The 25,176-nt window shown below is 43.4% G+C and overlaps 1 protein-coding gene across 4 annotated transcripts in view; it reads right to left on the reverse strand.

Annotated features, from left to right (window-relative positions):
- The window catches only part of LOC134450661 (DNA-binding protein Ikaros-like), a 49,644-nt gene extending 26,597 nt beyond the window's left edge, over positions 1 to 23,047 (reverse strand). Inside the window, exons 1-7 of one of the 4 annotated variants that reach the window (XM_063200576.1) lie at positions 21,652 to 23,047; positions 21,073 to 21,132; positions 17,313 to 17,459; positions 10,229 to 10,318; positions 9,225 to 9,434; positions 8,380 to 8,517; positions 4,969 to 5,139 (exon numbers count right to left, since the gene is read on the reverse strand). In XM_063200576.1, coding sequence (XP_063056646.1) covers positions 4,969 to 5,139; positions 8,380 to 8,517; positions 9,225 to 9,434; positions 10,229 to 10,318; positions 17,313 to 17,459; positions 21,073 to 21,132; positions 21,652 to 21,661 — 826 coding nt within the window. In that variant the 5' untranslated portion in view covers positions 21,662 to 23,047. Of the gene's footprint in view, positions 1 to 4,968; positions 5,140 to 8,379; positions 8,518 to 9,224; positions 9,435 to 10,228; positions 10,319 to 10,414; positions 10,487 to 17,312; positions 17,460 to 21,072 lie in introns of those variants that run through there. The other 3 variants (XM_063200566.1, XM_063200559.1, XM_063200583.1) reach the window with 3 other exon arrangements.
- Positions 23,048 to 25,176: the final 2,129 nt, after the last annotated feature.

Consider the following 25,176-nt stretch of genomic DNA (forward strand, 5'->3'; position numbering starts at 1 on the left):
TGTGTGGTGAGTGTGGGAGAGAGAGAGAGAGAGAGAGAGCGAGAGAGAGAGAGAGAGAGAGAGAGAGAGAGAGAGAGAGAGAGAGAGAGAGAGAGAGAGAGAGAGAGAGAGAGAGAGAGAGAGAGAGAGAGAAGGGGGGTGAGTTTGTATGTCTTCGTAGCAGGTGTGTTTGTTTAAAGTGCATGCTGTAAACAGCTGTATATGTGCTTAGGAGTGCATGCTGTAAACAGCTGTATATGTGCTTAGGAGTGCATGCTTTGACATCTGGGTGCATTTAGCATGTGTCTACATCTCTGTGTTGAGTATGTGCATCTGCATACATTAGCACAGTTTATACTGCGGGCCATTGGCCCAGGAGCTTAAGCCCAGCCCCTGTACCAGCTTATACCGCCTGGGCTAGGCCAGAACTGGGCCAAACCAAGAACTGTTGTCCAGGTAACAGGTCCTCCTCAACTGCCAGGGCCACCAGTTAGCCCTGGTGCTTACAGGTCATTTTTGAATGGGTTACCACGGCTACCATTCCATTTAGAATTTTCAGTTGGCCTGCAGTATAAACGCACCAGGAACTCTAGCCCTGGGCTTAAGTTCCCAGGCTTCAGTTCCTGGGCCTAAGTTCCTGGGCCAATGGCCTGCAGTATAAACGGGGCTAATGTCTATATCAATCCAATTCAATTCAAGTTTGCTTTATTGGCCTGTTTGTATAGTATCAGTATAGGGTTAAGCGGTTAGGGCGTCAGACTTATAATCCAAAGGTTGCCGGTTGGACTCCCGACCTGCCAGGTTGGTGGGGGGAGTAATTAACCAGTGCTCTCCCCCATCCTCCTCCATGACTGAGGTACCCTGAGCATGGTACCATCCGTCCCGCCACACAGCTCCCTTTCAGGCGCCATTGGGGGCTGCCCCCTTGCACGGGTGAGGCATAAATACAATTTCGTTGTGTGCAGTGGAGTGCTGTGTCACATGGGAGTTGGAGTTTATCAGTTGGGCTTTCACTAAACTTTCACTTATTGCTCACAAAGCAAAAACATCAGTCTCTGCATTGACAGGTTAGTGGCTGCACATCAGAGTGTCGGTCTCCTCATCGGAGTGCGTGTGCGTTTGCGTGCATGTGTGTGTCTGTGTTTATAAATGTGTTTGTGTGTCTGTGCTGACATGTACACTATGTGTGTTTTTCAACATATGGGTGATTCTACAAAAGTAGTGTGCAAATTCACACTTCAAAACATCTTGAAAAAAGTTTTTGTTTCCTTCGAGTCTTGGAGTGCATCTTGAGAACACAGTTCTACTGAAAGGACACTTTCCATACCATTTCCCCAAACAGTTCTGAAATATATTGTCTCTAACTAAATTTGTCACTGTGTGTGTGTGTGTGTGTTTGTGTGTGTGTGTGTGTGTGTGTGTGTGTGTGTGTGTGTGTGTGTGTGTGTGTGTGTGTGTGTGTGTGTGTGTGTGTGTGTGTGTGTTTGTGTGTGTGTGTGTGTGTGTGTGTGTGAGTGCAGTCAGGACTTCGAACCGGTTCAAGGAACAAAAACTGAAAACCGGAACGAACGGAATTTTACGCAATTTTCTGAGGAGCAGAAACAGAAACGAAACGAAATGGTCTTCAACTGTTCCGGAACAGAAACGTTATTCTGAAATCCACAAAACCGGTTAATAACGGTTTATTTCGTTCTCTATATATTTCATAAAATTTCACAAAAGCATACCCTGAAGGTCCGTGTATCATCCGATCATTCAACTATTCCATTCAATCTGGCAAACGGAAAACGAAATAATGACTCCATATTTTGTTTTCCCGTTTTTCTATATTGCCAAAAAATGGGGAGTTGTGTTGTTTGTTCCTTTTCCCCACTCAAAGCAGAACAAGTAATACACGAGAAAACCAAAACGAAATAACAACTCTAATTTACGATTATTGGTCCCATTTCCCCTGGTGCTTTTCTATTGCTCGCCCAAGTAAGACACGTGCACAAGTGGCCGCCAAACGCGCTGCTTTACGCATTTCCCCGAGGCCTATAGTCAGCCTGCTAATGCTCCTACTCCACCGAACATCTTTCTGTCCTACTGGTAGCCCCATTATGTCGGTGCCTGTGGGTGGTAAAGATAGCCTAACTTAGCATTTCTCAACGTGGGTACCAGCGTCCCCCTGGGAACGTTCGAGAGCCGTTGGGGGGCGCTGGCTACATGACCACAGAAGGGGAGGGGGGCGATAGTGTCTTTCTTTTTTTACGTGTGTTGAAACATCTACTGTTGAAACGATTTTGGAACATTAAACACATACGATTTAATAGAATAAGTTAAAACCGTGCCAGCCTTTGTAAAGGCGATGTGCAATGTAGGCCTAGCTGTTTATTTTGTGTGCATTTCAGTGCAGCACGAGAGGGGCTGGCAAAAAGCGCCTGTGCATGCGCTTGTTGTCCGCTATGCACAGAGCCTCCCGAAAATGTATTCCCAGCGAGCTCGCAAACATCCTGGCAGTCGCCTACGTTTCAATGCATAGGATGAAACAGTGCCCAAAGTGCACAACTTGGAGACATGTTGTTTTAGTTATGTTCTTAAATATGTGTGTCCTGTGAAATCGCGACCTTGCACAGTCCTCGCAGAGACGCATCAGCTTGCTCACGTGCAAATTTGTAGCTTTAGTGTTGTATTTGAAGAGGCAATTGTGAGAGGACTGGGCCTATTTTCCGCAATTAAAAAGGAATGTCCTTTAAAAATATAGACGGCAAGGGAGGACATTAATGCATTTGGTGCTTTTGCACCCCCTTCCTCAACCGGCCCTTTTAAAAAGATAAATAGTTTGCTTTTGATGCCGGCAAGTTATCTCTGGCTTGCGATGTGGGCTGCACGCGGTCTGTGCTTTCCGTTGCTCTGGGAAGGAACGCTTCTTCTGCTTAAGCTGTCAGGTGACAGGTGTATGAGGAGGTCAGGGGAGCGTTTAGGCAAAAAAAGGTTGAGAACTGGCCGAACTCTTTTACGCACCGACTGTACTGTGTCTGGTCCAGTAATGTCTACACCCATAACCTCCTTAATAATTGTGACTATACAATGGGCTAAGTCTCCTTCCACAAGATCATTGTATTACTAGAGGAGTTATTAAGTTTTGACCGTTGGTGCGTGAGTCGGAACAAACGTTTCTTCCACTGCTTGGTACTGTCTGCTGATAGCCTATTCCTGGGAACTGCTACCAGATACGCTTCAACTGTGGAGGAGACCTCGCTGGTAGCAGTTCCCAGGAATAGGCTGTCAGTAGACGGTACCAAGCAGTAGAAGAAAAGTTCCTTCCGACTCACGCACGCACCAATGGTCAAACTTCATTCCATCTGTAATAATACAATGATCTAGTGGAAGGAGCCTTGTCCCATTGGATAGTCACCATTATTAATGAGGCTATGGGGTATAGCCTACTGGACCGGACACAGTAGGCCTACGGTGCGTAAAGGAGTTAGGCTATCTTTACCACCCACAGGCACCGACATAGGGGGCTACCAGTAGGACAGAAAGATGTTCTGTTGAGTAGGAGCATCAGCAGGCTGATTATAGGCCTCGGAGAAATGCGTTTGGCAGCAACGCGTTTGGCAGCCACTTGTGCACTATCGTGTCTTACTTAGGCGAGCAACAGAAAAGCACCGCGGGAAATGGGACCAATACTCGTAAATTAGAGTTGTTATTTCGTTTTGGTTTTGTCGTTTATTACTTGTTCCGTTTTGAGTTGTGAAAAGGAAAATCAACATAACTCCCCATTTTTTGGCCATATGGAAAAACGGGAAAACAAAATATGGAGTCATTATTTCGTTTTCCGTTTGCCGGAATGAATGGAATAATTGAATGATCGGATGATACACGGACCCCTGAAGTAGGGGTGGGCGATATGACGATATGAAATCATGAATCGTGATATTGAGTAAAAGATCGTCTTGAATCTGCCAAAGTGGAGAAATCGTGTAGATCTTCTTGCAGTGAGGATGTTTATTATCAGTATCAGAGTGACGTTTTCTCACTTGTGTTGTTGTCTTCACTTCATTCTTTACATTATTGTATTCCAATTGTACACTTTATGAGAGTATCATCAGTGTGTTAACATTTTATTGACTGCAAATTACAAATTGCAAGTATATGAAAGTTGTTTTTTGTTGTTTTAATTTATTGGATGGAAGATCGTGGATGGAAGATCGTGATAAAAAATCGAAATCGAGATTTCATGTAAAAAAATCGTGATACAACATTTTTGCCATATCGCCCACCCCTACCCTGAAGCATGCATTGTTTGTGCTGTAGAGTTAAACAGGAAATTGGAGATATTTGTCAGCAACAGACAAGCTACACCATATCTACACCATGCAGGGTTAGGAATTATAGCGCAAGATCTCCATATGGATAAAACATATAGCCAGGTAAGGAGTTTAGCACGTATCCAGAGATGTTTTTTTGGATGCCGTCAGTGATTTAGCCTATTATATTTGGGGATAGAGTAGCTATGGTGTAAATCAAGGGCAAATACTAATGGACACGCCTATTCTAGGTATAAGGTACAGTCCACAAAAATAGACTTGATAGGCCCGTAAAACACTGCCGGAACGATAAGAACGAACAATATTTTGCGTTCCGAACTGGTTCAGGAACAATATTTTGGTGGTGGAACGAATTCAAGAACGAAAACGTTAAACAAAGGCATACCTGAACCGTTCGGAACGGAACGATTGAAAAATAATTTCATTTTCAAGCCCTGAGTGCAGTATATAGTAAAAATAAGTATTACGATATACTGTATTGCGATATACTGTATTGTGACGTCTTTTTAACGCCCTAGTGTGTGTGAGTTTGTGTGTGTATGTGTGTGTGTGTGCTAACCTGAGTGTGTCCGCCGGTATCCGCTGAGTGTGTGAGAGTGAGTGTGTGTGTGTGTGTGTGTGTGTGTGTGTGTGTGTGTGTGTGTGTGTGTGTGTGTGTGTGTGTGTGTGTGCTAACCTGAGTGTGTGCGCAGGTGTCCGCTGAGGGCGTCTCGGCGGCGGCAGGCGTAGCTGCACATGGGGCACTTGAAGGGCTTCTCGCCCGTGTGCAGCTTGACGTGGCGCAGCAGGTTCCCCTTCTGGGTGAAGGAGGCGCCGCACTGCTGGCAGTGGAACGGACGCTCGCCTACTTACGTATGTGTATACACACACACACACACACACACACAGACAGACACACACACATACACACGCCCGCACGCGCACACACACACACACACATGTAAGTAGCTGGGTGACAATGGAGCAGATCATCTCCAACAATGTGAGCACACATGCACACACATAAACACACACACTGGTGCGCACACACACACACACACACACACACACACTCACTCACTCACAACCACACACAAAGACAACAAGCAACTAATCGCAGCAGTCGACCATGATATGTATACTGTACTGTATCTCTCTGTGCATTGTTCTGGGCAGCTAAATGCACGCTACTACTAAATGCCAGGGCTGGACTGGCCATCTGGCATAGCAGACATCTCCCGGTGGGCCCTGCACCCTCGTCGGCCCCTATTTTCAGATTTTACTTTTTTTTTTAAAAACATTTCTGAAAATAGGAGCCCACGAGGGTGCAGGGCCCACCGGTGAGTCAGTTCTGTGCCGCTAATTACAGGGGGGATGGCTTTAAGCCAAAAGTGCCTGGGCCCTATTTCTCCCCCAGTCCAACCCTGCTAGATGCTTATCATGGCATGGGGAATGTCAAGTGTCAGTGGTTTTCTTGCTGCTACCCACACTGTTCTGACAAGGCCAAAAGCCACAGGAACCTCGTGTCGTGTCGTGAGTAAGACATCTAGAAAACATTTTTTTTTTGGAGAAACACTACGTGGTGCAAAGAAATGAGGCGCACACAGGGGCTGATGGACAAGATATGTACATTAACGCGCTAAAACGCAGTGTTGTAAATTTGCTGTTATCTAACCAGACTGGCAATGACCAAGTCGTAGTGCATTACTAAAGGCCCTGTTTTATGTCATAAGGTGTACTGTGGTACTATGGGGTTACACTTTACTTGACCTGTTCCTGCATAACACATTCATAGCAGCTGTAATAAAGTCTCCATGAAGCAATCGTGATTCCTTTAATATAACATGGCACTTCTGTTCGAAACACAACACGTTGCAGCCATGTTGGCCTTCATCAGGGTATGAGGCCAGAGTCTGCCTTTGGTAAGGCCGATAGCGGACGCCAGTCCAGCCAATTTTCTACGGCAGAGAATATTTGCCTGGAATATACAGTAATATAATACAATGGCCTAACACCTGTCTTAATGACAAAATGTACTGACAATAACGTCAACCAAAAACAACGCATCAAGCCAGGCTGAAAATTACTGAAAAGTTCAGTCACTAGACGACTGAGAATATAATATGAATGATGAATTACAGGTTATCTTCGACAGTAGTCAAATGAGAACAAATGGGATATCTAGTGGTTTGGTGAGGACACGTTTGAAGAGAGCCCTGTCTGTAGCGAAGTGAGAGAGGTTTATAAACCATTAAGGACATGAGTCAACATTGTGTGTAGGCCCTCAAGTGTTCAGAGATAAACTGCATGCAAAGAGATAAGATCATTATTTTCTGAATCAATCAAACGCTTTCAGAGCATCAAGAGAACAGGCAATAAAACATAACTTCCACTCATCAATTATCCAGATGATTCATTCATTCAATGATTCATTTGTGTATGAATGTTCAGAGATAGACCGTAAGCTGAGTGACACAATATCACCTTAGGTTGCAGCTTTGATTCCTTTTCTAAGCATTGAGTATAGGTGATTTGCAATCATCAATGCATCAGTAACCCCATGTACTCCGAAATCATGTCTTCCTGCTCCCTTATTGCTGCAATGAATATGCTTCTAAGCTAATCCCCTAATAACAAACAAAAAAATAATCCATAAAACAGTTGCATTAGCTGTGGATGCACCGCCCTGACGTCTGCTATGTCTAAAATGTCATTCACCCATTTCTGCTTGAATCTGCGGTGAAACAGTTTGAACCGGTTTGAACATCAACCGTAGGTTCCGCAGCTCTGCTAATGTTGTGATGCCAGACTATACTTCTATATAGTCTGGTATAGTCTGGTTTGCCAGGCTACATACATGAAATGCACAGCAGCTAATGGAAGGATCTTTTAGGAACTGAAATTGTACATGCCAGTCCCAGAGGCTTCACACACAGTGTGTATTTGACTGTGTCAAAGTGAGCGCAGATAACATGAACACTTGTGTGTGTGTTTGTGTGTGTGTGTTTGTTTGTGTGTGTGTGTGTGTGTGTGTGTGTGTGTGTGTGTGTGTGTGTGTGTGTGTGTGTGTGTGTGTGTGTGTGTGTGTGTGTGTGTGTGTGTGTGTGTGTGTGTGTGTTAGTATATACACTGTGAAACATTGCAGCCAGTTAAATGTAAAAAAGTAAGTTGCCCTACTGCCTGAAGATTATAAATTAACTCAACTTGAGTTTACTTACAGAGTCAACTTGAGTTAAGTCTTGAATTAAGTTGAGTTAACTTACAGTTAAATAATAATAATAATTTGATCTTTTCATAAAAGTTTACGAAGTAATAAACTAATATTTTCTAGTATGGCCAAAGTACAGTCATTTTGTCAGCTAAAAATGGCTATTTCTGGGAATTACCTTTACAGATGCATTGTGTAATATTTTAGTAGTTTATGTCCAGAATTCATGATGCCCATTCACAAACGTTACCTTATTAATGAATACTTATCACGACCATCAAATTCTAAATATTCATTTTGACTGGGAAAATTGCATTTTTCATACATGAAAAGGTGGATCTTCTCCATGTCCGCCACTTTGAATTTCCAGAAATGGGCATTTTTAGCTGCACCACTTACTGTACTTTGGTCATACTAGTAAATATTTCAATATTATTGAAAAGATCAAATTTGGAAATAGGCAGCACAGTTTCAATGAACATCACAGTTTCAATATACCTACTCTGGCCACGATCCTACACAGTGTACCTTTAAGGTAGCAGAGCAGCTCACTTTTTTGTATTTTACTGTCTGCAATGTTTTACAGTGTATACGCAATGTGTAGTTGTACAAATGGGAGGCTGTACAATTAGCCTGATTATCATTGACTTTCAAATCTCTTTGAGACTTGGTCTGACCAAGACCATAACAACTAATATTTCCCAAAATGGCATAGTTTACCCGCCTCCCTAGGTTTGCTACTGGTTGACTGGTGTCCGAAAAAGTGGGTGGAGTTCCCATTTTTTTTGGGAGATCAGAAACGGTATTTGCATTGCTCTTGGCCTGACTAGAAGCAACGATGAAGTTGTTGCGTCACTAGGAGGGCGTGGCCTGGCTACTGTTCATGTGTCTTCAACCTACCGGTGTGGCTGCGCTTGTGGACCAGCAGCACGTTGAGGCTGACGCAGGCCAGGCCACAGATGTCACAGCTCAGTTTGGTGACCAGCTGCTGCTGCTGCCCTCCTCCTGATGCCCCTGCTCCGGGAGACCCACTCCACCCTGGTTAACAAAAAAAAAAACCACGCACATCCGTCTCACAATATATATATAGTACTATGATAATTAAAGTAAAAGAAATAGGAGCTTGGTGTCGGAGACCCACTCCACCCTGTTTAACCCATTAAGACACAGCGTTATAAATTTGCTGTTACCAGAGTGGCAATGACCAAGTCGTAGTGAATTACTAAAGGCTCTGTGTTATGTCATAGTATTGTAGTACTGTGGTAGTTAACTGTTCAATGACTATTACAGAGTGCCACTGGAAGTACGGCGTGTATTAAGGGGCTAACAAAGAAAAAACATGCAGAGCCTTCTCAAAATATAAAGATAGTACTATATTAAAGTGAAAGAAACAGGAGCTTGGTGTCGGAGACCCACTCCACCCTGTTTAACAAAAGAAAAAAACATGCACATCTGTCTCAAAAAGATTGGGTGCAGGACTGGCGCAAGAAGTCATTTGAAAATCTGTGACACCAAGCTCCTGTTTCTCTTACTGTAGCCTTTTTGTGCAGATGGGGTCGCCGGCGGGCCTATTCACTATTTACTGAAAATACTCAACTACATCATAACAACATTGCTATGACCGTACCGAGAGCCTTTCGTAACAGATTAAGACATAGCCATTGCAATTTTGTTGACAGTAAGGTTATAACATAGGCTACGCACTAAGGGGTTAAGGTAAGAGCTTGGTGTCCCATTCCACCCACCATCATCATGACCACCACCATCACCGCCAATAACCCCACCACCACCACCGTCTACAGGCGTGGGGCTGTCGTATTTGGCGTAGTTGATGGGCGAATCTTGGGTGTCGTCCACGTACATCGCGTCCTCTTCTCCGTACTCCACCACAGAGTCGGCCCTCTCCTCCTCCTCCTCCTCCTCCTCGTCTCTGTCCATGCCGTCCTCCTCACCAGCTGTTCCACAAAAGTCAAGATATTGCAATCACCCAGGGGTGTCAAAAGTAAAAGAACTTGATTATCATCGAGACTTGGTCTGACCAAGACCATAACAATTAACATTTCCCAAACGGCATGGTTGACCCTCCTCCCTTGGTTTGCTCATGGTTTTTTGCTTTCCGACAAAGTGAAAGGAGTTCCCGTATTTGTGGGAACTCAGAAAGTACTTGCATTGCTCTTGACCTGACTAGTTGCAATGCCGAAGGTGTTGCATCACTAGGAGGGCGGGGCCTGGCTAAAAAGAACTACAGTATAAAAGTCCAGTCCAGAGGCTACCCCCAATTACCCAGGCTACGCCCTCCTACTGACACAACACCTTCGGAGCTGTGAAATTATTCAGGCCAAGAGCTCGTTCAAGTACTGTCTGAGCTCCGCCGTTCTGGGAAACTCCACCCACTTTATCGGGAAGCAATCAACTTTGAGCATCTCAAACCGCGCTGAGTAGAGGCGTGTTCAAGGCAGTGACGTGGTTTAAGCAAAGACGTGCTATTGGGACTAAGAAAATGTGTAGTTTAAATTTCGCACAGCCCTTTCTGGCATCGACCAGCTGCAAACTGAGGGAAATGGGTTGGCCATGCCGTTTGGAAACATTACTCGTTATCTTTTTAGTCAGACCAGAATCTCGGTACGAGATCTGAAAGTTTATGAAAACCTCCAATAAAAAAACAAAGGTGATCACACCCCACAAAGAGGTGCACACATTCTCTTTTTTTCATTTACGGTAGGTGACGGTTGTCCTTATTTGTCCTCACCATTGCTCACACGTTCCTCCTCCTCCTCCTCTGCCTGTCCGTCGTCGCTGTTCCTCTCCTCCACCTCCTTCTTCACCAGGTTCTCCTCCGCTGTAGGGTGAAAGACAGTAATATTAAATCGATACTGTACCATTTCTGGAAACAAGCTCATTTTACACCTCATTCCATTTAATAAAGAGGTTTTACCTTCCTTTCTTCTGTTCTTTCAGCCATTGTTATATGCCTCTTTTCCACTGCCGTTTTTCTGGTAGGCCTACAGCTCGACACAGCACAACTCGGCCGCCACTTTTTTGATTGAGCTGTGTGGTGCCGAGTTGCCATGTGTCGAGCTGTAGGCCTACCAGAAAAACGGCACTGGAAAAGAGGCATTAGTCTGGTGAAGCTACCTTTAGTTACAAACTAACAATTATCATTGAATCTTACCCATAAGTCATGTTACATGCCAGCAAAAATGATTCACCCATATGCCCATATTTATATCTCACCTAGGGCCCCCAAATGAGTGAACTGCTGCTGGTCGTTTGTTTAGTGTATCAAGTGGTACAATAGTCTAGTGGCGCTTCAGGGTGGTCTACCTTGGTGCCCATTGGTGTAGATCAGGTGTCACCAACGTTGTGCCCGCGGGCGCCAGGTAGCCCTCCAGGAGCTTCTGAGGTGCCCACCAAGGATGTTAGTAAACAGTGACGACTACCAGATTTTAGCCACAGTTCATGTTTTTCATTTATTCTTTATAACCTATAAGCAAATTATCATTCAATAATAGTGATTTGAGAATGATACCAATACATCAATAGAGGATTTTGAACAAAAGTAGCCCTCTGGTAGCCCACAGTACCCCTCGGGTAGCCCTTGGTAGCCCTCAGACCCAGAAAGGTTGGGGACCCCTGGTGTAGATTCTAGGAGCTCTAATACTTGTGCAAAGCAGGAAATGTGAGGCAGTCAGAATTGCAATTTTATTACACTATTTATTCTACTACCAAAAGCACATTATTGATGTTTATGACTGTGTGGAATGCGGTTTCTGGAATGTCATGATGACCCCCCCAAATAATGTCCACTTGGCATTCCAAAAACTGAATGTCACATAATGACAGCAGTCGTAAACATCAATAATTGGTCATTAATGTTCCTGACAAGACGTCATGTCATTCTTGTACCGCTGAATAGTAATGGTGGGGTGGCGTCCGCGCCAATGTCTTATCCTGTGCGTATCGCTCAGTGCGTAATTCCAAGAGCAGTATAATGAAAAGGAAGAAAGGAGTCGCACACTGGAGCTGAATGCAAAATCAAAAACTGTATTAAACAAAGCCGAAAAAGTAAATAAAACCGACAGACAGGGGACAAACGTTTCGGGTCTAGCCCATCATCAGTGTTCCCAGTTTGAACACTGGGAACACTGATGATGGGCTAGACCCGAAACGTTTGTCCCCTGTCTGTCGGTTTTATTTACTTTTTCGGCTTTGTTTAATACAGTTTTTGATTTTGCATTCAGCTCCAGTGTGCGACTCCTTTCTTCCTTTTCATTCTTGTGCCGTTTACATGACATCTTTATGTAGACCCCTTCAAAAGTGTTACCAATCATTGTCATATTAACTAGTATTACTAATACTTATAGTTAATACTATGAAAGCCAAGATAACCTAATACAAGGCAGTCAAGCTTTTGTGTCTGAAAGTTTCTTCTCATTCTCTACTTCCTATATAAGACACATTGCATTCCGTAGCCCCATAATGCATGCCGTAGCAGGCATGTATGTAGTTCGGACGATTACTTTGCAGAAACGACAAACGCAGAGTCTCCAAAAATATGCATAGCAGAAATGGAAGAACTACTGGCTCTTCAGACATGTTCAATCGGTGTGGTCTTCGAGTTTACGCATGTTAAGTAAGCATAGCAGGCCTAAGGTCACGGAGAACGACGGGAAACAGACTTCTGAGAAACAGACGCAGGCAGTCACGCACACTTGCGTGGGCCAAGTTGAGTAGGCTTTTCATGAAGAACATTCTGGACTAAAGTGAACAGGGGCAGATCTAACCATTTCAGGGCCCTAGGCGCACATATAAATGGGGCCCTCAAAAGCCATTCTTCATCAAAAAGTCACCAATTGGCATGAAAGTAAATGAGGTTGCTATTTTAGTGTTTTGTCTCGTGTACTCTATACGTATCTTCGATCACTTTAAAGTGTAAGTGAAAAATTAAGATCAGGCCTACTTTTTTGTGCGTTTATCGCGACTGGTGTGATAGTTGGGGCCCCTCTGGACTAAAGTGTGAGTACTGTAGGGGCGGGAGGCTGCGTCTCCCGGAGACAGTGTGACAATTTGGTGTCACAGTGAGATGTCGACGTGTGATAAGGGCCAGTGGAGCCAGAGGAAGTTGTTTGGCCAAAAACAGATCAACAAAAAAAAGTTTAAAAAAAACCCCAGATCAACAACAAAAAAAGCAAAGTCAGTGTACGGGTTGGATACAGTATGTCTGTCAGTCAGTAAAAATTGAGCACTGTTTAAGAGACAAAGCGCACCACTGTCATAATCATCATTATTACCAGCGAGTAATCTTGCTGCACATACAACACTGCACTACAATCTACAACCTACAATTACTTGAGAGCATCTTGGCTTGCATCAGTTTGTAATTATCTCTAAACTCAACTTCCTATCCAACAACTGTGACGAAGAGAGAACGGACTATGTAATAACAGGAAAATATTTCATATGGTGGTAAGTAATGATATATTTTCCATGGTAGTGTCCTTTTGAAATGTAAGATCCCAAGAGGTCCTTGTCTGAACTACCATGTTAACAAACAGTTCATAAACCCAACCTGTTAGCAGACTACATGAAACCCATTGTAGTTTATCCAAGGAGTTTCCTCAGTTTCTGGTTGAAGATAAGTGAAGGGAAGGGAGTGAAGAGTGGTAATGGTCACATCTCCTTTAAAGGGACACTGTGCAGTAAATGGTCAAAAAAGGTACTGCAACTATGCTGCTCATTGAAACTAGGCTCCCTATTGCCAAATTTGATCTTTACATGAAAGTTTACTAAGTAATAAACAAATATTTCTAGTATGGTCCAAGTACAGTCCTTTTTGCAGCTAAAAATGGCTATTTTGGGAAATTCAAAATGGCAGACCATGGAGAAGATCCCCCTTTTCAAGTATGAAAAGTGCAATTTTTCCAGTCATAATGAATACTTAGAATTTGATGGTGGTGGTAAGTACGGTATTCATGAAAAAGGTAACATTAGTGAATGGGCAGCATGAATTCTGGAAATAAACAACTAAAAATCTACGACAAGACCCCTGTTATAAATCTACTGCTACCAGAAGAGCCAAAAAAAGGTTTTCAACGTATTGGATTACATTGAATAATGCAGTTACTGCAAAATTGACATAGCAATAACTCTACAACAGGACACATTCGGACCATAAGGCTTTGTTACACGATAAAGGATGGCAGTACTGTATCTACGGCAGTATTTCTCTAATTGTGCATTATGAGAGAAGCGAAGACAGGCAGAGGAGACAGAAAGAGAAGAAAAAATAACAATCCCCACAGGTCTTGTCCAAACTGCAGCCACCATGTTCTATTCTGCTCAGTTTAGCCCGCCACACCGCTCTCCTATTTCAGACCAGACACTGACCAGAGGGACCACACTGTGACACCAAAATAAAAACTATGAGCCGACGATAGCTGCTGTCCTTCGGCAAGTTTTCTACAACTGAACACATGCGGTCGTTCAGAGGCGCAACTTTTCAACTCGATTTTTTATTTTTAAATTCAGAGGCATTCAGAGACAATTTTTGGCATTCTGAAATAAAAGACTCTGTGCAAAAATGCAAAAAAAACCACATTGCCACGCCACCATCCACATTTCTCCTTTGCCTTGCACTTTTTTGTCCTCTTCTTGTCATTCTTTCTTACTGGTATCTATTTCTAGATTCATTCATTTCTTAGTAGTGAACGGTCCATCCCCAGAATTGTATCGCATGTCGAGAGTGTTGAGAACATTCTGCAGCTTGTCCAACCCTTGGCCTAAAGGCTCTAAACTCGATGTGGTCCGTCAATCGCCTTCCTTTTCTTTTTTCTTTTTCTTCGCCTTCTTCTCACCCTAAATTCTTCTTCTTGTTCTTCTTGTTCTTCTTGTTCTTGTTCTTGTTCTTCTTCTTCTTCTTCTTCTTCTTCTCGCTCTGTGCTCCCTGACCACAGTGTGGTCGCAATGGCGGCTCGCAGGATGAGAAAGACAGCGGCTCCTCTTGCAAAGCAGTGACACGTCGAGCTACGATGGAAACTCAACAACGACGGCAGGCCAGAGGGAGAAAGAGCGAGAGAGAGAAAGAGAGAGAGAGAGAGAGAGAGAGAGAGAGAGAGAGAGAGAGAGAGAGAGAGAGAGAGAGAGAGAGAGAGAGAAAGCATTTGGACACCTTGGTTCAGGTTGGTGCGAGAAAGGAAGACAGAAAAAAGAAAAAAGCCATTTAGGCCCTTGAGCAAAAAAAAAAAACGAGGCAGGCTCATCGCCTGCTGTTGGCTGCTTGCAGAGTCAAGTTGCAAGCCGTGTCGAAGTTGCACTGGTGTAGTATCGTATCGGAGCGGAGAGTGTAGTGTGTACGGCTGTGTTGTATTTTAAGCTGTTGTGCCATGCGTGTTGTTATGCGTTTACCCTCAGGACTGGATGTGGGTACTGGGTAGCGCACGCTTTGGAAATGGGGGGGGGGGGGCACCGCATCGGAATGGCTCCTACGTCATGAGCTTTTATTTACCAGAACTTGTTTACTTAAGTGTGCAGGGTGTGAAACTGCACGCATATGCAAAAGCACAAATTATCTGCTGCTGGCTTGGATTGGTGTGGATGTGTGGAAGATGTGTGTTCATACAGTATGGGTTTGAACACTGTGGAGAGGTGACAATGGTGTGTGTGTGTGTGTGTGTGTGTGTGTGTGTGTGTGTGTGTGTGTGTGTGTGTGTGTGTGTGTGTGTGTGTGTGTGTGTGTGTGTGTCTGTGACTGTGTAGGTAGGTGGCACTGTAAGAGAGTGCCTTGGTGTGTATATCTACTTTGTGTGTGTGTGTGTGTGTGTGTGTGTGTGTGTGTGTGTGTGTGTGTGTGTGTGTGTGTGTGTGTGTGTGTGTGTGTGTGTGTGTGTGTCAGTGAGTGTAGGCCTGGTGTGAAGTGTTAGCGGAGTGTAAATCACACAATTTGTGTGTGTGTGTGTGTGTCTGTGTGTGTGCGTGTATGTGTCTGTGTGTGTGCGTGTGTGTGTGCATAAAGTTTCACTTCAATGTGTGCTTTTGCCTGTGAGCGCTGCATCACACACATCACACATCACACACATCACTCAACTGCACTGCAGTGCAAAGAATGAACATGAAACTCTACTACTCTAGCAGTGACACAGAACAGGAATGTATACCTGAGTGTGTTCCACAGCACAAGTTGCTACAATGTTTTCAACTGAAGATTAGTGAAGCACTGCTGGGGTGGGGAACCTGTGTCTCAAGGGCCGTAGAGGACCACTGACTATCAGACATCTTAACCTGCCATAATTTCCCACTCTCTATGCACTTTACCCTTAATGCACTTTATTATTTCAGCATAATCTGTAATTTAACTGCTGTCTAATGTCTGCTGCTGGGACCCTCTCTGTTTACTGCTTGTGTCTACCCATAGTTATATTTATTGTATGTGCTTTGCAGCTGTGTGTCTTGTCCATTGTTTGTATTTCATTTGATTTGATGTTGGGGATATGCCACAGAAAAATCCTATCAACTTTGTTGACATGGCAAATAAACTCTTGAACTTGAACTTGAACTTATCCGGCCCCCAATATAATTTCAATGTCATACAGTTTCACATAAAAAGAAGACAATCCGCACACTTCAGGTCTATTTTTGTGCTTCTTTTTACACAGAATTTTTTACTGAATCCTGCACCTTCTAAACAGATGAGCGGTGACCTATCACAACTTAAGTATACAGTTTCACATGAAATATGACATGCTTTGTAAAGGAATCTTAGATATTACATTTGCAATATAATTCAGTTATATTTTCAGGGGAGCTAGTGAAGGTGGGTCAGTTGTAAAGGTGGCCGCCTTCAATATAGGCCTAAAGTGCAGGGGGAAATCCTGGTTTGTGTTCATATTATGGACCTTGTAGGACTTTATGACATTTGAAGTGGCCCTCCAATGAAAACGGCTGCCCATCTCTGGTGAAGCACAACTGGCAGGTCAGCAGGTCATTGAGAAAGGAGGAACACAAACACTCAACAGAGTGATAAAATGCTAAATATATTTTATAGTCCACCTTTCCAGCTTCGCAATATGCCTAACCGGGCGACTAGACCGGCCGTGACGAGATTCAAGCGACAGAGAATCGCTTCTGTGCAGCAAGAGCGATACGAGCGATGGAAGCAACTAGAGTATGTTGGTTAAAAGCAGAATGCAAGCATTCCAACATTCCCATTGGCTGTGGCGGCTGTCGCTGAACCACGTCGTAGCTGATTTGCATAATATTCCCAGGAGTTCAACTACAAACTCGTCGCGTGAATCGCCTCTAGTTGCCCGAATCACTTTTGTCGCACGACTCAATACAAAGTAAATTACTTCCGTCGCACGCTTCACTCAGGTCGTGGCCGATGTATTTGTGCGGTAACAAGCTGTTGAGCTGTTGCTTAACCCATTTTAGCCTTATACGTTGTTTGACCTGGAGCGACATCTGCGCTGCATTCATGCATTCATACGCTGCATTCATAATGCACGCACAACCTGTGTGTGTGTGTGTGTGCGTGTGTGTGTGTGTGTGTGTGTGTGTGTGTGTGCGTGTGTGCGTGTGTGTGTGTGTGTGTGTGTGCATGTGCATGTGCATGTGTGTGTGTGTTGTGCATTAGATCAATGTGACTAGAGCCTAGATCATTTTGTGTGTGTGTGTGTGCGTGTGCATGTGCGTGTGCGTGTGCGTATGTGTTGTGCATTGGATCAATGTGACTAGAGCCTAGATCATTTTGTGTGTGTGTGTGCGTGTGCGTGTGTGTGCGCGCGCGTGTGTGCGTGCATGCGTGTGTGTGTATGCACGTGTGTGTGTGGATGACACACCTTCGACTGCACCCCCAGACTCTGGGCGTTCCCCTTCCTCCTCCTCCTCAGGATCCATCTGCCTGCTGATCTCCTCTTCATCCTTCTCCTCTTCCTCCTTCTCCTCTTCCTCCTTCACCTTCGCAGGCTCCTCCTTCCAGCTGAGGTCTGGAGAGCAGCAACTCACTCATTATCACCCAAATACACATTTCATTTTGTCTTTTGCTTCAGACATGTAAAAGTTTTATCTTTTACCTGACATGCTTCGACGGTATAACTTCCGTCTTCATCAGAGGGTTGATGTGTGACGAAACTTGTCAGGTAAAAGATCAAACTTCTACATGGCTGAAGCAAAGGAAAACTCAAATGTGATTTATACAGTTAGACATAATGAACTTTATACATATACCCAAATTCTTTCTTTCTTTATTTTAAGTATATTCTATAATTAATTAATTAATTAAGTAATAAATAAATAAATAAATAAATGCATTCATTCATTCATTCATTCATTCATTCATTCATTCATTCATTAGGGCCTTTGGGGGCTCTATTTGCCAGACACATTACATACACAAATAGAGGAAATGATTTGGGAGAGACCACCTCTCTCCCAAATCATTTCCCATATTCATATTGAAAAATTGCCATAGTAATGTCCCCGTCATTTCCCACGCCAAACCTGCTCCTTTGCTCAGTGCACTGCCTTACAACACCTCCCAAGCATTACGCTCGCATAGGCCTACTATAATACTACGATACATACTACTAAAAATATCAGAATGGTATCAAGTAGAAGTACTCTTACAGATGTAATTACAACACTAGTATTGTGACATTACCATTACATAGTTGAAACCATGTGGTATGATACTTCTGGTGTTGTAATTACACCTGTAAGAGTACTTTCACTTCTACTTCATACAACTCTGCCAAATATTATATCTATTTAAAATTTTACACCAAGAAGAACCTAGCCCAAGATATGCTGCACTGTGCTGTACTACTCCTGGTATCCAAATAAAGTGTAGCATCACAACATTACATTCATACCTAAAGAAGTAAACCTTCCCCCCATTTTTAAATCTTTATCTTTTTCAGACCACATTTACAATTTCAATAGGTCTTGTCACTCTGTTCTGCATCACCATTGGATGCCAGAAATGGTAAATGGGCCATAAAGTCCTTGCCTAGCTCTTGCCCGACCTGTAGTTCCGCACAGCTTTGTGAGCTCCACTACTTGGTCTGGGAGCATGTAGCAGGATTCCATTTCTCCTGTCAAAAAAATAATCGCAGCATTTATTGCTTCAATATCAACAAATTCCTTCAAAAACGTTTTCTGTTGATCTCTTAAGTGTCAATATAGTTTACAATATGTCCTGTGACTCCTCAATGCGAACTGCCATTAATATTGAAGCAATAAATGCTCAGCATTATTTTTTGAGTCTGGGAATTGAATCCTGCCACATGCTCCCAGACCGATGTGTGTGTTTGGAGCGCAAACAGGGGGCTCCAGAGCACACACAGAGGTCTGGTAGGAACCAGGCTAATAAAGTCCAACTTGCTGTTATCTAAGGACGTCATTCCAACTTTAAAAAAAAAAAGTCTAAAATGTCCACCACAATTTTGATGCAGCTAACTAGCTGTAGATCAGCAAACTGTAATGAGTCTAGCTAGATCTTTTACACACATAAAAAACTTGATGTGGGGAGTAGGAGACTCAATCCAGCTACAGATGCAGAACTTGAACAAAATACAGTTCCCAAGGCAACATACATTAGGACACCGCTACAGTACCTCACCAGCATCATATTGACTACATGGCTGTATTGGCCATAAGGCATACAGCGCATTTGCCCGGTGTTGATTTTGGCCCGGTCCTCCCCTAAGTGTAGTGGTATCAGTCCTCATGCCGCGACAGCTGACCTCTCCCAGTCAAATTTGAATATTAATTTTGGCTGTTGTGGTAAAAACAGCTCGTAATAGATGACTACAAATGTTGTCGCAGGCTTCATTGCCTCTCTCAAAGCTGTTTTTTTGTCCCAGTCCAGCCCTGCATTGACTGCAACTACAACTCAGCTCTGATGAATCAGGACTCCTAAACTGCTGACTCACACGCCAATAGAAACGGAAGATAAATATCTACAAATGATGGATGAAGTATATAAAATATAACCTGGGTAAAGTGTTGAAAAGGAAGAAAAGGACATGTCAGGTGACTGACACAATAATGCATCAATATTACCGTGCTGCCTTTTCTCCCTTTTTGCGGTGTTCAGGTGAGTAATTTCTTCCCCATCAAGTTTGAAAGTGTGAAAAAGGAAAATGCATGCAAATATTGTACCACATGAATAGACGGATATGGTTATGGTCAAATATAGGCTACTGTCTGGACATAATTTTCCCATCTCCTTTGAAAAACTATACGGTGTATGAGGCCTCCACGGCATAACTGAAAAACACAACTGGGCAACTGGGAAGCCAGTTTTTTCAAGGTGTTAGCAGGTGTACAAAAAGGGCATGTTTGCCCATCCATCATAACGATTGACAGGCTGATTGAGCTGTGAGAAAGTGCAGCTATTGTGCACCATGTGGATAAAAACGATCTAGGATAGGTGTCAGACTGAAATTGTCCAAGGGCCGAAATTAAAATCTGAAACAAAGTTACTCAATATTCTCCGCAATCGAAATCTAGAACGAAGTTGCTCAAACATTCTCAATATTCATTTAAAAAATGAACTAAAATTGCGCACACACACACACACACACACACACACACACACACACACACACACACACACACACACACACACACACACACACACACACACACACACACACACACACACACACACACGTAGTACTCGTGTAAATGTCACAAACGGATTTCCATCATGGATCAAGTGTGCCTGCACATGTTCTGTTACATGTGAGTGTGAGCTGTTTCACTGCCCTGGGCCCTGTGACAGACCAAATGTCATGTTCATGTCTTATTATGCTATTTATTAATGGTGTCTGTGGGCAGAGGTGCATCTTGCCACCAGGCAAGGCAGACAGTCGCTTGGGGCCCCCAAGCCCCTAGATAGTGAATAACAGCCCACATTTTACCACAGTAGTAGCGATTTTGGGTCAAATGCTCATTCTTCGCATTTTCGCTTGGGGCCCCACCTGACCCTAGAATCGTCTCTGTCTGTGGGCCAACTGTAATACACATCTGAAATGATCAGTCTGGCCGAATAAAATGACTCTGCAGGCCTGAGTTTGACATCCCTCGTCTATGAGAAGTGAACTATTCTGTGACCTCGAGGGATGCTGAGTCCAACCAACGCATTCCTCTTTTTTGATGGCTTCCTGCATTTGGTTAACCAGCGGCTTTCTGTGTCAAACACAAAAGCATAAGCAGGCCTACTTACAAACAGTAATGGTCAAAATGGATTCTTTAGTTACTGTACAATCAAACATTCGAACAGCCAATCACCTGGTTGAATTGGTCATTTGGCACTGGAGTATAAACAATGAATCCATTTTAGCCATCATTGCTTACAAAATGATGAAGTAGGCCTACTTTAAAAAAAAAAAAGTAGACCGCACTAACTATCCTTTCTCAGAACAAGATTATCACGCTGTCACATTAAGGGACGAGTGGACCTGACATCAATACAAAACCACGCTCGTCAGCAGCATACCCTTATTAGGCCTATACTTGGGTTGGCTTATGTGTCATACAGTTTATGATAGTTTATGGTGTCAGTTTTCAAGCATAACATCCAAAAGAACTCACCCATGGTCTCCTCCTCTGGACTTGGCTCTCCTAGGTCCGCCACTGTTTGTGAGGGGGAATCTGCGAAGTCAATGGACATTTACATCAAAACTGGCTTGCAGGCACAAGAACACCATATAGGCCTACAAGTATCCCAGACATATAAATGAACAGTGGGTTTTCTTCATGAGCCTACGTCCTCGTGTCACAAACAGGCGAATAGTAATGATGCAAATGGGGGACAGGAGCCACGGTCCACCGCTCAACCTCAGAAGCTCTCTCAGGCGCGCGCACAAAAACTAAAAAAAACAAGAGATATTTATAGAAGTTACCTACATTTCCTGTCAAGACAAGACGTGCCTTGTTTAATTACTTTAAAACTGCCCATAAGGTGGGAGAGAAAGACCAGGCCTAACCATGCATGGCTACTCACTCTCGCAAGACTTCGGGTTTTAGTGCGTCATTTGCCAAAGATAGTTTTTGCCGTTTTAGAAGTTTCATACCATCTTCCCATGACACAAGTCAATTAAGGGGAAGAACCAGAGTAATATGGCGGGTGAATCAGTGTTCTTTTCCCTCTTCCTGAAAATTCAAACCTACCTTTCATCATTGACTCTGTAACGGTGCACCTGTTCCCGACTGTGTTTATCCGCGCGATGATATTCCGCTGTCAGTCTGTGGAGGAGTAGACGTCATGCCTCGCGTTTCTGGCTTTTCAAACCGCCGCTGGATTCGGCCCAGGCTGCAGTTTGCAAGTGACATCAGACCTCAAAGCCAAGTTTTTTTTTCCTGTGGTGGCTTTGAGATATCCGGTAAATCCCGCGGCATTTCAATGCTGATGTTTCCTGCAACGCGCTCAATAACTCGTAGCAACAACAAAAAAAAGGCATGTGCTGTGGCTACTGAAGTGCATGATGTGTTGCGCCAGCAAAACTTTGCGGGGCGCACTGGTAGTCTACTAGAGGAAGACCATGCACTCCATCTGGTGGCTGGACACAATAGGCTAACATAAGGGTAAGAATAAAGGAAAATGTCAATAAAGTAGCCTAGGCCTACCGGAATATTCAGAGTAAAAAGCTTGTGATGTGATAACTAGGCCTACTCGCCTCGAATCAAATCAACCCAAGATTATTTTTGACAACACATGGAAAGGAGCATTGATTTGTGTGAGAGACCATCTCCTGTGGAAGAATACAGGCTGTTTAAAACAGATTAAAGGTGCACTGTGTAAGATTTTCGTTGTTTATTTCCAGAATTCATGCTGCCCATTCACTAAAGTTACCTTTTTCATGAATACTTACCACCACCATCAAATTCTATGTATTCATTATGACTGGGAAAATTGCACTTTTCATAGGCTACATGAAAAGGTGAATCTTCTTCATGGTCCGCCATTTTGAATTTCCAGAAATAGACATTTTTAGCTGCAAAATGACTGTACTTTGGCCATACGAGTTACTTCAATATTAGTCCTTGGGTAGGCTAGTGGGTAATAATACACAGCGCAGAGTATACGATTCACAGTTCACTTTATTGACCAACGGTAATCTCACGCCCAGCAAAGACTTAACTCCTTGAGGAAGTTAAGAGGCTACCACATCCCCAGACCGCTGCTGGTGAAGTTTTACAGCTGTGCGATCAGCAGCGTTCTGATGTATGGGTCCTTGGTGTGGTACTCAGGCTCCACAAAAGCAGACCAGCAGGCACTCCAGCGTGTGGTGAAAACAGCACAGAGAATCACTGGGACACCTCTTCCAGACATACACTACACGCTGTCTACGAAGAGTGCAAAATATTTTTGCAAGACTGTCAGCACCCCGCTTACCACCTGTTCCAACTCTCAGGCAGAAGATACAGGTCATTACAGGCACGAACTACAAGACTTTCTAATAGCCTGTACCCTGAAGCCATAAGACTGCTTAATTCTAGTGCTATTACATAGGTCTCTGGACTGGTGTACTGTGATTTTCCTTTTAAGGGATGGCAATTACTGTAACATCCTATTGATGTGTGTGTGTGTGTGAGAGTGTGCGTGTGTGTGTGTGCGTGTGCGTGTGCGTGTGCGTGCGTGTGTGTGTGTGTGTGTGTGTGTGTGTGTTGTGCACCTTCAAAATATCACCAGCACTGGGTTTTTTCACCTTGAGTTGTGGGAGGGGATCTATTTTTTTACTGTTTGATTTACTTGATTAATTCATTATTACTCATATTATTACTATTATTTACTTTAATTTATTATACTTCATGATATACTTCATGAATTTAGACTTTATTTGACTACTTCTTTTTGGTTACTTCAAACTACGCAGTGTTGTTGCTCCACCCACAATTTCGTTGACTTCATTGACAATGTCAATACACTCCTTGAATCCTGAATCTTGAATCTATTCTTAAATGATCCAGCCACATCATATACATTCCATTCCATATATCCTTTCGCCCTTAGGTCGACATATCCTTCCGCCCTTTGACCATACAGTCCCTTCACATCAACACACATCCCAATTACCATACTCCAACAACAATAACAAATATAATCACACATATAATCTTACACTAGTTAATATTAGTTTATTACTTTGTAGATATTCATGAAAGGGTCATTTTTGGCAATATAGGCAGCACAGTTTCAATGAGCTAGTTGCAGTAGGCCTACTCTGGCCACATCCTACACAGTGCATCTTTAACTATTTGTTTCAACATTTGTGTATTGCTTTAGTAGAGGCAAGAACAAGATAAGTTCAGAACCAAATGTACCTAATTATGGTGATGTGCTATTTAGTATTAAATTAGAAGAGCACTGTGATGGATTGACTGACTGTCATACCAATGAGCTTGGTTCTTTGGTGTCAGAACACCAGTTTGATACCCCAGGTTATCTCATGTTCCATGGCAGCCATTTTGAAAAATGTCTGCCACAACCCTCAGGGATAAAATTTTAGTGCATATGATTCCAAATTCAAAACCTGATCAGATCACCCTTTGTTAGCCTTCAAATGTCATGTTTATATTTTATTAATCTGTTTTCCCATTACGCAATCCACGTTTGTTGGCCATTTTGAGACATGGATGCCAGAGGCCAGATCTTGAACGGATATGACTGTAATTCTCATCAGACCCCTTTTTTAAGTCTTAATAACCATTTTCATGTTCAAATCTAAATTTTTTTAATCCACATTCCCATTACAAAATCAACGTTTGCCAGCCATTTCAAAAAATGTGTCAAATCTTGAGCTCCTACCATTCTCAATTGGCTCAGACTCCCTTCATACCAAATGTGATGCTTTTATCGCTAAGTAATCGATTGTTTCACTTAGCCTCTGGACTATTCGGGGTCCGCTCATTTTTCCGACGCACCATTGGTCCGATGCGTCAATGTTCCGAACATTTCCCATTGATCCTACAGCACTTAGTCTCAGATAACTTTTTACCAATTAAATGAAACCCTTTGTCCCGACAGTCCAATGTTCCGATCAAAAGCTGCTTTAGATCACCATCATCTCTGAAGCCACGCAGTGGTCATGCTGCTGTCTGTGACAGGTTTAGGGAAAGTTTTGGTCAAGGCACAAATTTAAAACTCAGAAACATTGCAATAGCCTACTGACAGGTTAGGGTTAGGAATGGTTTTGGGTAGGGCACAATTGTAAAACTTGGCAACATTGCATTAATGACAGGTTATGTTTAGGGTTTTTTTTTGGTAAGGGCACAGCAAGACCGACTCAGACGGCATCTATGTGCTCGTCGCAGCGCATGCAGCTGAAGTCTACTTGGCACCGGGAAAAGCAGGACATAGGCTACGACCTGGGATGATGACCAACCCCAAACAGCCATTGGTCGGAACATTGAGCTGTCGGAGCAATGGGAAATTTTCGGAATATTGACGAATCGGACCAAAGGGGTGTCGGAAAAATGACATCCTACCGGACTATTCAATAACAACTTATCACAGTCATAAGGTGCTACTGGCATTAACACAACACTAAAATGCAGCCATGAGGTACTGCTGACAGCTTTGGCTGCCCAGGACAAAATAACCAGAAAGGGCCCCAATACATACAATTTAATGACAGCTCAATTCTGGGCCTCCATTCTCTCTGGGCAAGGGAAAAAATACCCGTTTGCCCTGTT

This window comes from Engraulis encrasicolus, chromosome 1 (genome assembly GCF_034702125.1).
Source record: "Engraulis encrasicolus isolate BLACKSEA-1 chromosome 1, IST_EnEncr_1.0, whole genome shotgun sequence".
Lineage (NCBI taxonomy): Eukaryota > Metazoa > Chordata > Actinopteri > Clupeiformes > Engraulidae > Engraulis > Engraulis encrasicolus.